This window comes from Salvelinus namaycush, chromosome 21 (assembly GCF_016432855.1).
Source record: "Salvelinus namaycush isolate Seneca chromosome 21, SaNama_1.0, whole genome shotgun sequence".
NCBI lineage: Eukaryota > Metazoa > Chordata > Actinopteri > Salmoniformes > Salmonidae > Salvelinus > Salvelinus namaycush.
This window is the reverse complement of record NC_052327.1, coordinates 37,633,036-37,647,801: the sequence shown is the minus strand read 5'-3', so window position 1 is coordinate 37,647,801 and position 14,766 is coordinate 37,633,036. Positions and strand designations below refer to the sequence as shown.

Below are 14,766 nucleotides of genomic sequence, written 5' to 3'. Positions count from 1 at the left end.
AAAGATTTGGCATGGGCCCTCGGATCTTCAAAAAGTTCTACAGCTGCACCGTCGAGTATCTTGACTGGCTGCAACACAGCTTGGTATGGAAAATGCATCGCCCTTGACCACCCTTGCGGACAGCTCAGTACATCACTGGGGCCAATCTCCTTGCCATCCAGGACCTCTATATCAGGCGGTGTCAGAGGAAGGGCCGAAAAATTGCCAGACTCCAGCCACCCAAGCCATAGACTGTTCACTCTGCTACTGTCCGGCAAACGGTACCGGAGCATCGGCTCTCGGACCACCAGGATCCGAGTCAGCTTCCACCCCCAAGCCATTACACTGCTAAATAGTAAATTAATGGTACCCAAACTATCTTGCACTGACACTACGCACACTCACTAGACGGCGGCTGGTGGCACTTCATTTGGGAGGACGGGCTCATAGTAATGGCACTCCATTCCAGACATTATTATTAGCTGTCCACCCCTCAGCAGCCTCCTGTAATATACACACTCACACTACATTGACACTCCCACTAAAAACCCACATACATTTACATACACAACATACAGTGCATTCGGCAAGTATTTAGACCCCTTGATTTTTTCCACATTTTGTTACGTTACAGCCTTATTCTAACTTGATTAAATCATTTTTTTCCCGTCTTCAATTTTTTTCAAATGTATTAAAAATAAAAAACTGAAATATCACATTTACATAAGTATTCAGACCCTTTACTCATTACTTTGTTGAAGCACCTTTGGTAGCAATTACAGTCTTGAGTCTTCTTGGGTATGACACTACAAGCTTGGCACACCTGTATTTGGGAAGTTTCTCCCATCCTTCTCTGCAGATCCTCTCAAGTTCTGTCAGGTTGGATGGGGAACGTCGCTGCACAGCTATTTTCAGGTCTCCAGAGATATTCGATCGGGTTCATTCAAGTCAAAATGTATAATCTTGGTAAAATCGGGTTCGATCGGGTTCATTCAGGCCAAAGAGTTCAATCTTGGTTTTATCAGACCAGAGAATATTGTTTCTCATGGTCTGAGAGTCCTTTAGGTGCCTTTTGGCAAACTCCAAGAGGGTTGTCATTTGGCTTCCGTCTGGCCACTCTACCATAAAGGTCTGATTGGTGGATTGCTGCAGAGATGGTTGTCCTTCTGGAAAGTTCTCCCATCTCCACAGAGGAACTCTGTCAGAGTGAACATTGGGTTCTTGGTCACCTCCCTGACCAAGGCCCTCCTCCCCCGGTTGCTCAGTTTGGCCGGGCAGCCAGCTCTAGGAAGAGTCTTGATGGTTCCGAGCTTCTTCCATTTAAGAATCATGGAGGCCACTGTGTTCTTGGGGACCTTCAATACTGCAGACATTTTATAGTACCCTTCCCCAGATCTGTGCCTCAACACAATCCTGTCTCGGAGCTCTACGGACAATTCCATCAACTTCATGGCTTGGTTTTTATTCTGACATGCACTGTCAACTGTGGGACCTTTATATAGATAGGTGTGTGCCTTTCCAAATCATGTCTAATCAATTGAATTTACCACAGGTGGAATCCAATCAAGTTGTAGAAACATCTCAAGGATGATCAATGGAAACCGGATGCACCTGAGCTCAATTTCGATTCTCATAGCAAAGGGTCTGAATACTTATGTAAATAAGGTATTTCTGTTTTTTATATATATATATTCGCCAACATAGTTGGGACATAGTGCAGAATTTGGTGGGTGCCAGGTGCAGAGAGAGGCTAGAGAGGCTCAAAGGTATAGAATTAGTAATGATGTATCGTATGCAGAGGCGGTAAAACAGATTGGTGGGATTACAGTGTGGAATGATGGAGCATCCATGGCTGCTCCTGTACTAAGTGGACCTAATGTCGGCGCTTGTGTTTCTGCTGGTCCTGGCATGGTTTGGAGGCCTGTTCAGAAATCTTGTGCTCATGAATATGTGGTGTCAAAGGACACTTTGATAATGAATAAAGTTGACTTAATAGCTTTTATGAGGTTATCAATACGACTTGGGTTGTGGAAAGCAGAAATGGCAGGTTGAAGGTTATTGTGGAGACGGCAAAAGTGATATTAGTGGTCAGTTACTGTTGAAATGGTTGTTGACATGCTGAACAATCCTAAGGGTGGAGTGTTTCAGCATGATATAGATCAAGTTTAATGGTGGAGTGGAGGGTGTGGTAGAAGTTAGTGGGGATTTATTTGTTATTTTATTTTCATGGTAGTACAGAATTGGGCAGATCATGATTGATCGTACATTCCAGCACAGTAGATGGCAGCATGCACATAAACGATTGTTTGCTGACCGCCATGATAGCATAGAAGAAGAAGAAGAGGAAGAGAGGTGGTTGTGTGTTTACGGAAGTAGCTAGCTAGTTCGATATCTTTCAGCTTGTTAACATATTTACTTAAATTAAATATAGTTTGCTACATCATGAAACCATCATGATGGTAAAAATATAATAGAAATCAAAACAGACGTGGTCTAACAGAACAAGATAAACACAACGAAGGTAAGAGATGTGCTAAGCTAGCTAACAGCAACTTAGCTAACGTGGCTTGTTTATCAGTCGAATGTCTGCTTGGTACAGCTAACGTTCGCTTGAAAACTAACTTATCTATGTTTGGATGTAGGTCTCCTGAGGTGGTGAATTGAAGCCATAACATAACTGACACCATGGGGGCCGAGCATAGTGGTGATTCTGAGCACAAACACTCCGACTACAGTTCCTCGGGTAAGAAGGGAGGACCGGCAGGTTGTCTGCAGTGGTGGGGAAAGTACCCAATTATCATACTTGAGTAAAAGTAAAGATACCTTAATAGAAAATGACTCAAGTGGAAGTCATCCAGTAAAATACTACCTGAGTAAAAGTTAAGTATTTGACTTTAAATATACTTAACAATCAAAAGTAAATGTAATTGCTAAAAAACGACTTAAGTAGTAACGTTACTTTAAGTATTTTTACTTGAGTATTTTACACCACTGGTTGTCTGTGTGTGCGTCCCAGTAATGTTATTTCTCCTGAAGTGTACACGTTCCCTACTTTCCACAACTCAACCATATTCCTTATACCAGTAATTTCCTTTCAAGTCAGTGAAATGAGGTGAACAAGTGCATACTTTGGGAGGAAGGAGACGTAGCCGTTGACGCACAAAGTTCTAATGCTATATTATTCCCTGAACTCTTGCACATATGATACTCAAATGCGTACTTGTCATTTTTTCCCTCTAAGATGAGTGCATGCAGAAATATCAGCCCACTGAGAGAAGCACAAGATTGAACTTCACTCAACTTTATAGAGTTTTCCCTGTTAACACTGTCAATGTTTCCTTTTATTGTGGGAATTGTGATCGAATCAACCCAATATTAACTACTTTCGATGCAACATACTGAAACAAAACGAACAATGCAAGATATTTTGTTGTAGGCAGAACACATCAGAGAAGGATTCTATTGTGCCCACAACTCAGCCTGTACTCTACACAGACCGGTGTGGCATAACCAATCAGAGCTGCAGTAGGCCTATATGCAAATAGACCATTACAATATATGGATCTGTGCCATTCACTTTGAACTGGATTGTGTTTACAGCTGTGGTTGTGAGTAGGGCTGTGGTGGTCACAATTTCATCAGCTGGTGATTGTCAAGCAAATAACTGTCATTCTCACGGTAATTGACCGTTAATTAACATAAACACATTTAGCATCTCCTGGCTTCCACACACAGCCTACAAGCCATTTTAAAAAGTCGAATAAATCCATGTAATATAGTCTATACCGTCACAATAAATCCATTATTTATTTTAGACAGGTCTAAAGAAGCACGGTATGAAGAAAATGTAGTCTATTTCGGAAGAAAAGAATAGCATATTCTGAGTTGTCCTTATGTTAGGTCCTGATGCCCAAGTGGATGTGGGCTACACTAGTTCATTTAGCAGAAAAGATTTGCTTATAATTCTGTGGCATTATTTTATAGTATGAATAATACAATTGAACAATGCTGGATAAAATATAAATATTTTCTCCAACCGATTTGAGTGTGCACATGCGGCTATTCTGTGTTAAGCGGTTAACAAAGAAATAGCTTCTTCTATATGCTTAATTTAGAGTTATTAATTTAACTTTAGTTGTTCTACAAATGTTGGGCTATATGTTTTGATTTAATACATTGTAAGGTTGCATGATGTGACTAATGATGATTTGAAAAAAGTTGCTTGAAAGGCATGAGCTCTGCTTTGTTTTTTTGCGCAGGATGTACACACTTCAATAGTCTCTCATTCACAATTTGCCAAGTACTTGATAATGGCTCGAATTTCACAGCGGCATCCCCTTTGTGGCTGTAATGCACCCTAAAAAATCCATGCTTTTTGCGGCCCTGAGTGCTGCGTTGTGCCCGAAGCTTCTCTCACTCACATGACTCTCCGTCACCTGATCAGGTCTTTCTCACAGGCTACAAGTGAAGACCGACACATCAGGGACGCAACTGCTCTCGTCCTTATCCAATTCCGAGGCGCATATTGAAGCCCGCCTGTCCAACATCACTACTCTGGACGGCTCTGACTTAGAATATGTGGACAACTACAAATACCTAGGTGTCTGGTTAGACTGTAAACTCTCCTTCCAGACTCACATCAAACATCTCCAATCCAAAGTTAAATCTAGAATTGGCTTCCTATTCCGCAACAAAGCATCCTTCACTCATGCTGCCAAACATACCCTTGTAAAACTGACCATCCTACCAATCCTCGACTTCTGTGATGTCATTTACAAAATAGCCTCCAATACCCTACTCAATAAATTGGATGCAGTCTATCACAGTGCCATCCGTTTTGTCACCAAAGCCCCATATACTACCCACCACTGCGACCTGTACACTCTTGTTGGCTGGCCCTCGCTTCATACTCGTCGCCAAACCCACTGGCTCCAGGTCATCTACAAGACCCTGCTAGGTAAAGTCCCCCCTTATCTCAGCTCGCTGGTCACCATAGCAGCACCCACCTGTAGCACGCGCTCCAGCAGGTATATCTCTCTGGTCACCCCCAAAACCAATTCTTCCTTTGGCCGCCTCTCCTTCCAGTTCTCTGCTGCCAATGACTGGAACAAACTACAAAAATCTCTGAAACTGGAAACACTTATCTCCCTCACTAGCTTTAAGTACCAGCTGTCAGAGCAGGTCATAGATTACTGCACCTGTACATAGCCCATCTATAATTTAGCCCTAACAACGACCTCTTTCTCTACTGTATTTATTTATTTATTTATTGTGCTCCTTTCCACCCCATTATTTCTATCTCTACTTTGCACTTTCTTCCACTGCAAATCAACCATTCCAATGTTTTACTTGCTATATTGTATTTACCTCGCCACCATGGCCTTTTTTTTGCCTTTCACCTCCCTTATCTCACCTCACTTGCTCACATTGTATATAGACTTATTTTTCTACTGTATTATTGACTGTATGTATTTTTTTTTAAATTATTTTTATTTTTTTACTACTCCGTGTGTAACTCTGTGTTGTTGTATGTGTCGAACTGCTTTGCTTTATCTTCGCCAGGTCGCAATTGTAAATGAGAACGTGTTCTCAACTTGCCTACCTGGTTAAATAAAGGTGAAATAAAATAAATAAAAAATATTGGAAGAACGGTCCATATTTACTTTTCGTCAGCCAACAAGATGAGTAAGCCTAACGAACAATCTACTATCCCCCATACTACAAAAGTCCACCTATTCTGTGCGAGAAATAAATATTCCAAACATAGTCTGGGACAGTTGTGGGATGCAATAGATCCTAAATGAATACAACCACTAGCATCAAAAAACCATGTTTTATGCAATGTGGCTGACGCAACAGATCAGAACGTTTAACTTAAAATGTTGATAAACTATTAAGCTATTTATTCACATTATAAGCGCAGCATTGCACACATGGTAGTAGGCTGTAAGTGCGAATGTTCCATTAGTGGAAAACACCATTATCAAAAGTGACCGCAAATGCAATTGTGCATGTAATGCTTTTATTATAAAGGGGCATTTTTAGGGTGAAAATGATCTTCCCCAAACTTGAAACTCACGTGCTCCTTATATGCCAGTTAGGCTCTACACCCCTTGTAAAGCGGATTAATGTGCTTAATTTTAAGAAGTTATTTGGCCACTTTAGTTGTGATACAAACTTTATTAACAAATATAGGCCTATGGGCTAGGCCACATGAGGTGTGCGACTACGATTCGAAAAAGTTGCAAACAAAAAGGCATTGTTTCTTATGCTGGGCATCATTCACAAGTGATAATAAATCATCTTTTTATGTCAGAGTGATTTAAAGGGACAATAAGAGTGGGAAAGGGGGATACCTAGTCAGTTGTATAGGGAAAGGGGGATACCTAGTCAGTTGTATAGGGAAAGGGGGATACCTAGTCAGTTGTACAAGGAAAGGGGGATACCTAGTCAGTTGTATAGGGAAAGGGGGATACCTAGTCAGTTGTATAGGGAAAGGGGGATACCTAGTCAGTTGTATAGGGAAAGGGGGATACCTAGTCAGTTGTATAGGGAAAGGGGGATACCTAGTCAGTTGCATAGGGAAAGGGGGATACCTAGTCAGTTGTATAGGGAAAGGGGGATACCTAGTCAGTTGTATAGGGAAAGGGGGACACCTTGTCAGTTGTACAACTGAATGCATTCAACTGAAATGTGTCTTCCGCATTTAACCCAACCCTCTCTGAATCAGAGAGGTGCGGAGGGCTGCCTTAATCGACATCCACGTCATCGGCGCCCAGGGAACAGTGGGTTAACTGCCTTGCTCAGGGGCAGGCAACAGATTTTTACCTTGTCAACTCGGGGACTTGATCCAGCAACCTTTCGGTTACTGGCCCAATGCTTTAACCCCTAGGCTACTGAGTGCTAGTGCTGAGTACCAGGCAGTTAGCAAGTTTAGTAGGCTACTAATGATCAGCAGCATCAGAGCTTGGAGAAGCTAGTTACCGTTACTAAACGGTCATGTGGAATTTGACTGCCTTCATGTCTCGTGACCGCCAGTGTGGCGGTAATACGGGCACCACAACAGCCCTAGTTGTGAGTAGATGCCCTTGTTTTGAGATCAAAGCTAGAGCTACATGTTTTTGTCTTAAAGGGGCCGTGTTGTATTTTGAGCCCGGCTATAATATGCTATAAGTAGCAGATAGGCAGAGGGTAGCATAATTTGTCAGATTCTCAGTAATAAAGGTATCGGAATAATAATGTGGATAAACAGGTTAATGTCAAGCCCTGCATGTTTTTTTTCTCTCAAAGTGCTATGGAATGTAGGCCTTCATTAAACACCACACATTGGTTGCTACTGTAGGCTGAATGGGTCCTCAGATCCTCAAAATATTACTGCACCTGTACATAGCCCATCTATAATTTAGCCCAAACAACTACCTCTCCCCCTACTGTATTTATTTATTTTGCTCCTTTGCACCCCATTACTTCTATCTCTACTTTGCACATTCTTCCGCTGCAGATCTATCATTCCCGTGTTTTACTTGCTATATTGTATTTACTTCGCCACCATGGTCTTTTTTTTGCCTTTACCTCCCTTATCTCACCTTATTTTCTCACATTGTATATAGACTTATTTTTCTACTGTATTATTGACTGTATGTTTGTTTTACTCCATGTGTAACTCTGTGTTGTTGTATGTGTCGAACCGCTTTGCTTTATCCTGGCCAGGTCGCAATTGTAAATGAGAACTTGTTTTCAACTTGCCTACCTGGTTAAATAACGGTGAAAAAAATAAATAATTATACAGCTGCACCATCGAGAGCATCCTGACTGGTTGCATTACTGCCTGGTATGGCAACTGCTTGGCAATATATCACTGGGGCCAAGCTTCCTGCCATCCAGGAACTCTATACCAGGCAGTGTCAGAGGAAGGCCCTAAAAATTGTCAAAGACTCCAGCCATCCTAGTCATAGACTGCTACCGCACGGCAAGTGGTACCGGAGCGCCAAGTCTAGGTCCAAGAGGCTTCTAAACAGCTTCTACCCCAAAGCCATAAGACTCCTGAACACCTAAGCAAATTGCTACCTGTAAGGTAACCTGTTGTATTTGGTGCATGTGACTAATAACATTTGATTTGAATGATAGAACAACTATTTCCATGTTAAAATGTTATGTTTTCGCAATTGTTTTTGATGGTAGCCCTCTCTGGTAAGCCTACATTATGATCAAATAGGCACATTAGCCTACTTGGCCACTGTTATAACTGTAATTTAAAGAGTGTACAGCCTCAGTGTTCACAGTAAACATGCGTTGGAAGTTGCACAGAATTTTCACAACGTTCAATTTGCGCTCAGCAGGACTGAAATGTGCTCAGTGCTGAACATGTTTTGATGGAACTTTGGTTAAAAGTGCATTGTTTCATATGTGCAGGATGTTTCAAATGATACCCTATTCCCTATTTAGTGCACTATTGCTGACCAGGGCCCATAGTCTCATGTCATTTTTTTAGGAGCCTCTCTAGCGGTTAGCTATCTTTCAACACAAAAACAATTACTAATAGATGGAAAAATCTATTGAAATGCTTTGTTGTTGCAGTGGTGCCCTCTCCAGCGAAGCAGAAGGCTAAAATGGACGACATTGTGGTGGTGGCTCAGGGGACACAGTCATTGCGCAACATCCAAAATGACCCTGATGTCATCAAGCTTCAGGAAATCCCCACTTTTCAGCCCTTGTTGAAAGGTAAGCTAAGAGCCTCTAATCAAGATCTAGACCTGTCCTCTGTCTCTACAGTATTGTAATAATATTCCATATGAGAATGTGTACAATTATGGATAGGCCTAGACAGTCCTTTATGACCATGAAGTCGACAGAAAGAGTGATCATAGATTATGCTTTGAGGGTCAGTCTGTCCATGTCTCTAGGTGTGCTGAGCGGACAGATGTCCCCCAGCAGTTTGTGTCTAGAGAGGCTGGACTCTGCCCAGGTGCTGCAGCTCTGCATCCGCTACCAGGACCACCTGCACCAGTGTGCCGAGGCCGTGGCCTTCGACCAGAACGCCCTGGTCAAGAGGATCAAAGAGGTTAAAATCACCTCCCCTGTCTGTGCATGCAGGCACCTCTCCTTTCCTTCATCTGCACCAGTCTGACACACCGGAGTCCGGTGAAAGCAGCTTCCCCAATAGGCCTCCATCTTCTTTAATTTGTCTTTGGTTCTCATATGCGCATAGATAAGGGAGGGAAAGAAGCCACGCTAGTCTATTGAAATATAAACAATATGAAATTGTTAGAATGATCTCACACTTTCTCTCCCTCCCTCCCAGATGGACCTGTCTGTGGACACGTTGTTCAGCATCATGCAGCAGCGTCAGAAGCGCTATGCTAAGTACGCTGAGCAGATCCAGAAGGTGAACGAGATGTCCATGATCCTGAGACGTATCCAGATGGGCATTGACCAGACCGTCCCCCTGATGGAGAGGCTCAACAACCTGCTACCGGAGTGCGAACGCCTGGAGCCCTTCAGCATGAGGCCAGACGGGGACGTTGCAGCCAAGTAGAAGTATCTCTGCCTGGGTATGCTGATACACTCACTGTCATGGCCCTCTAGTCTAGCCTTTAATGCCTCCGCCATTTTAAAAGCTCTTTATTGAACCATTCATGTTGAATAGAAGAGAGGGAGGGAGGGAAAGAAAGAAAGACTCTGCCCAGCTTGCTCCCCAATCCATCCTAAACCCTTCACGTCCACAACTTACCGTCCCACCGGCCCTGGACATTTAGCTCAGCCACTCAGCATAAGCAGTCCCTACCCCATGCACCAGATGTAGTGGGTTTCTGGGACAGCTACATCAGGGGTTTACATGTCGCTGAGTGAATTGGAAGACTGTAAAACAGGAAGTTTACATGATGATTCACTGAAGGGAACCTGCTTGGATCTTTGATTACTGGTACTTTGTCCACAAGGAGTGTGGTGACAAAATGACTTCCAAAAATGACTGAATCTCCAGAAGTAATATTAGTCAAACATGAGCTCTGAAGATAAACTCCTGGACCTTCAACTGGCAGTATTTTTGTTTTGGGGGGAAACATTTTTATTACGCTAAATTATTTTGAGTGTTAGGTGACTGAATATGTTGGGTTCTCCGTTAGTATTTTAAATGGCTTACATAACAACAAATGCAAATGTTTATTTGGGAAATAAATTAATACTTGAGAAATTTGAATCATTTCAATTTGTTGCAAAGTGTATAAAGGTTCTTATACTGTTCCGTTTAAAGAATCAGTTAAATAATCAGATACTGACCCTCTCACTTGGATATGATGATTGGTTATAGGATATTGCCATTTGGTGTTATAACATAGTATATACACTTAGTGTACAAAACATTATGAACACCTGCTTTTTCCTTGACCTAGACTGACCAGGTGAATCCAGGTTAAAACTATGATCCCTTATTGATGTCACTTGTTAAATCCACTTCAATCATTATAGATGAAGGGGAGGAGACAGGTTAAATAAGGAGTTTTAAGCCTTGAGACAATTGAGACATGGATTGTGTATGTGTGTCATTCAGAGGGTGAATGGGCAAGACAAAAAGTACCTTTGATGGGGTATTGTAATAGATGCCAGGCGCACCGGTTTGAGTGTGTCAAGAACTGCAACGCTGCTGGGTTTTTCACGCTCAATAGTTTCCAGTGTGTATCAAGAATGGTCCACCACCCAATGGACATCCAGCCAACTTGACACAACTATGGGAAGCATTGGAGTCAACATGGGCCAGCATCCCTGTGGAACGCTTTTGACACCTTATAGATACCATTCCCATAAAATGGTGGCTGTTCTGGGGGCAAAAGTGGGTGCAAATCAATATAAAGGTGTTCCTAATGTTTTGTACACTCCGTGTAGGTTCCCCTTGTTCTAGGTTCCCCTTGTTCTGTTAGCATGTGGCCATTAAATTTTGGTATGAGCTGAAATACTTAAAATTATCGAACAAAGTTCTCTCTCCCTCTTCTATGTAACGTTCAATGTATCCTCATTTGAATTATGATTGCCTCTGTCTGTCTGGCAGAGGAAGGCATATCATATCATTCTTGGGACCTTTTCTACTGTCCAAAATCACCATCTAATTCTAGTGATCCGGCAGCGCCTTTTCATATGTAAATTAACAAGGAGGATATCCCTTAACGTGCTTAAGGGGAATTGTTTGAACATTGAAACTGGAATGGAAATGCGAGTCAGTCTGAACAGAGAACATCATTTTAGTGCAGTTCCTTTGTGGACTGAGTGTTCTACTCTACCTGCCTTTGTGCTGTGAAGTGAAGAATGGGCCTAGCCAACTGATCTTCATAGCCTGAATATTAATACACCAAGATAATCCAAAACAATTTGCCATCAGGAATTTCATTTCTGAGAAATCCAATTTCCCCATATAGGCTTACTTCTCATTTGAATATAAAAGGGACAGTTTTGATACTTTTTTGTTTCTGTATTCAGAATCGATCCATGGCTAGGAATATGAGTGAGAGAAGATTGAAATGGCCTGCTGTAAAATGTACACAACCATGGTTCTCTCTTTGTCTGAGGCTGGACTAGGTGCATACTAATGAGCAGTGTTATTAGCTGCCTGAATACTCTGCTGGTGTAGAGAACCCTTTTACATCAAATACCTTGTTATATGATTATCATTTCAAATTGGATAAATATTCAATGTTTCTCTGAACAGGCTATTATACCTTTGTTTGAATTATTTATTGGGTTGTAACTTTTAATATATTGCCAGAAGAGGAATGAAGATCAGCCGAATTGCATGCATTGACGGTCAGGGTTTCAGTTGGAATATGATTCAGCACTTTCTGCTATTTGACATAGTCACCTCAATTGTTTGATATGTTGAAGGGTGAAGTTTCCCCTATATGCTGATCTTGTGTCAGTTTAGTATCTTTTGGGACAAATGGTTAGAGTTAGGATTGGGGGAGAGGAAGCTGATTCTAGCTCTGTACCGAGGGGAAACTTCATCCTGGAGTGTTTGATACAGCTGTGACACAACCCACTAGGAAGCAGCCAAGAGACTCAGGAATATGACATCATCACTGTCACGCCTACTCCCGTTCCCTCTCTCCGGCGTTCAACGTCGCCGGACTACTAACCACCGGTCCTGGCAACCCACATTACGCACACCTGGCAACCATAATTTTGCACACCTGCTCCCCATCATTATGCACTCCTGGAGTTCATAATTTACCTTGATTACTTCCCCTTTATTTAGCCCTCAGTAGCCTCAGTCTTCAGGCAGTATTACGTTCAAATCAAATTGTATTAGTCACATGCGCAAAATACAACCGGTATAGACCTTACAGTGAAATGCTTACTTAACCAACAATGCAGTTTAAAAGATATTAATAAGAAATAAAAGGAACAAGTAATTAAAGAGCAGCAGTAAAATAACAATAGCGAGACTATATAAAGGGGGTACCGGTACAGAGTCAATGTGCGGGGGCACCGGTTAGTCAACGTAATATGTACATGTAGGTAGAGTTATTAAAGTGACTGCAAATAGTAGCAGCAGCGTAAAAGAGGGGGCAATGCAAAGCCTTTTGGACCTAGACTTGGTGCTCTGGTACCACTTGCCATACGGTAGCAGAGAGAACAGTCTATGACTAGGGTGGCTGGAGTCTTTGACAGTTTTTAGGGCCTTCCTCTGACACTGCCTGATATAGAGTTCCTGGATAGCAGGAAGCTTGGCCCCAGTGATGTACTGGGCCGTATGCACTACCCTCTGTAGTGCTTTGTGGTCGGAGGCCAAGAATTTGCCATACCAGGCAGTGATGCAACCAGTCAGGATGCTCTCGATGGTGCAGCTGTAGAACCCTTTGAGGATCTGAGGACCCATGCCAAATCTTTTCAGTCTCCTGAGGGGGAATAGGTTTTGTCGTGCCCTCGTCACGACTGTCTTGGTGTGCTTGGACCATGTTAGTTTGTTGGTGAAGTGGACACTAAGGCACTTGAAGCTCTCAACCTGCCCCACTATAGCCCCGTCAATGAGAATGGGGGTGTGCTCGGTCCTCCTTTTCCTGTAGTCCACAATCATCTCCATTGTCTTGATCACGTTGAGGGAGAGGTTGTTGTCCTGGCACCACACGGCCAGGTCTTAGCCTATACGGGGAGGTCAATCTCGTCGTTGTCGGTGATCAGACCTACCACTGTTGTGTCATCGCCAAACTTAATGATGGTGTTGGAGTCGTGCCTGGCTGTGCAGTCATGAGTGAACAGGGAGTACAGGAGGGGACTGAGCACGCTACCCCTGAGGGGCCCCCAGTACGCTTCTCCTGGTTTGTATTATCTTCTTATGTTTCTTATTATTAAACACCTTCTGCACCTGCTTCCTGACTCCCTGTGTATACGTTACAATCACACACAGCAGGGAACGTTCTGCTCATAGATATCAACAACAAAATTCACAGCCAGACAACACATTACATTTCCCTTTTTATTGAAATGCCACCACATTTATAAGTTGGTTCGTTTATTTGTATTTTTTTAACCTTTATTTAACTAGGCAAGTCAGTTAAGAACAAATTCTTATTTACAATGACGACCTACCAAAAGGCAAATGGTCTCCTGCGGGGAGATTGAAAATATAGGACAAAACACATCACGACAAGAGAGACAACATTACATAAAGAGAGACCTAAGACAACAACCTAGCAAGGCAGCAACACATGACAACACAGCATGGTAGCAACACAACATGTCAACAACATGGTAGCAACACAACATGGTAGCAGTGCAAAACATGGTACAGATGTTATTGGGCACAGTCAACAGCACAAAGGGCAAGAAGGTAGAGACAACAATATGATATACTACATAAAAGTACTGGCTATTCCAAAAACCCATCAGAACTCAATCCGCTGGTGTAGAGAATAGACTTGGTAAGGTAAATGCTCAGATCAACTAGTTCCTCCTTGCCCTCTACGAAACATACAGGACATTGAGGGTGTCAGTGATTCAGTGCCACAGGGGCAGTTGTCATGACGGCAGAGTGACAGCATCATTGCTCCTTTAAAGGCCTGTGGCCAAACATCTCATTATGGCTCTGCTCTGCTTTCTGTGTGTTTTCTTCTGTCCGAGAACAAGGTGACATTGGGTCACATTAATGAAACGCATGGAAAATAATTACTTTGTCATCTTACGTTTCATTTATTACCGCTCACCAGAATTCAGCTAAAGTTCCTTGAAATACATTTCAAGTGGGCTTGTCGTGACAGCAGGTCAAGACAACCCTACACGTAGCAGGCCTACATTAGATGATTCATCTTGAAATGTATTACTGCTCTGCAGTCTGGTTTTGTAGTTACTTAGTCATTTTTTATTTATTTTTACCTCTGTAAAGGCTACAGTATTTTGGTTTAATTCTGTTGCCCACACCACCCATGATTATACTGTTGGAGGAGAGTTGAAGAAAACCCACATGACAGGACTCATGTCTGTCAGAGTCTTTGTGTATTATTCACAGAGACAACTGAGCCAGTCACACCCCTAGTCTGGTAGCCTGCAGTGGAGGAGTCCATGTCACTTCTTGTGATCAGAAACCACATTTAAAATGTACATTCCTGATGAAAGTTTATCTATGTTCTTATGCAGTGCAATATTTAATCAGTTTGAAAATACAGTGAGCCAGATCAGTTGTTCCATTTGCTCTTGATAAAATGGCACTTGAATCTACTTCTTGTTAATGACTTTATGTCAGGAGCTGTTACTTACTACCAAGACATGTTCTATAAAGCCACTGTTGTTAATAATGTGCAGCCT

General features: G+C 42.4%; 1 protein-coding gene across 1 annotated transcript; it reads left to right on the top strand.

The window, feature by feature from the left end:
- The first annotated feature begins 2,317 nt into the window (after positions 1–2,317).
- LOC120066351 (BLOC-1-related complex subunit 5-like) lies at positions 2,318–10,385 on the top strand. Its single transcript, XM_039017666.1, has 5 exons — positions 2,318–2,500; positions 2,622–2,722; positions 8,557–8,700; positions 8,883–9,040; positions 9,281–10,385. The coding sequence occupies exons 2-5, from the start codon at positions 2,665–2,667 to the stop codon at positions 9,512–9,514; spliced, it is 594 nt and encodes a 197-aa protein (XP_038873594.1). The 5' UTR covers positions 2,318–2,500; positions 2,622–2,664; the 3' UTR covers positions 9,515–10,385.
- Positions 10,386–14,766: the final 4,381 nt, after the last annotated feature.

What these genes read in the sequence shown, in the direction of transcription:
- LOC120066351 (XM_039017666.1), top strand. Translation starts at nt 2,665, where the DNA reads ATGGGGGCCGAGCATAGTGGTGATTCTGAGCACAAACACTCCGACTAC. An exon ending in CTCCGACTACAGTTCCTCGG is followed by an intron (nt 2,723 to 8,556) that starts GTAAGAAGGGAG and finishes TTGTTGTTGCAG; the next exon opens with TGGTGCCCTCTCCAGCGAAG. An exon ending in TTTTCAGCCCTTGTTGAAAG is followed by an intron (nt 8,701 to 8,882) that starts GTAAGCTAAGAG and finishes CCATGTCTCTAG; the next exon opens with GTGTGCTGAGCGGACAGATG.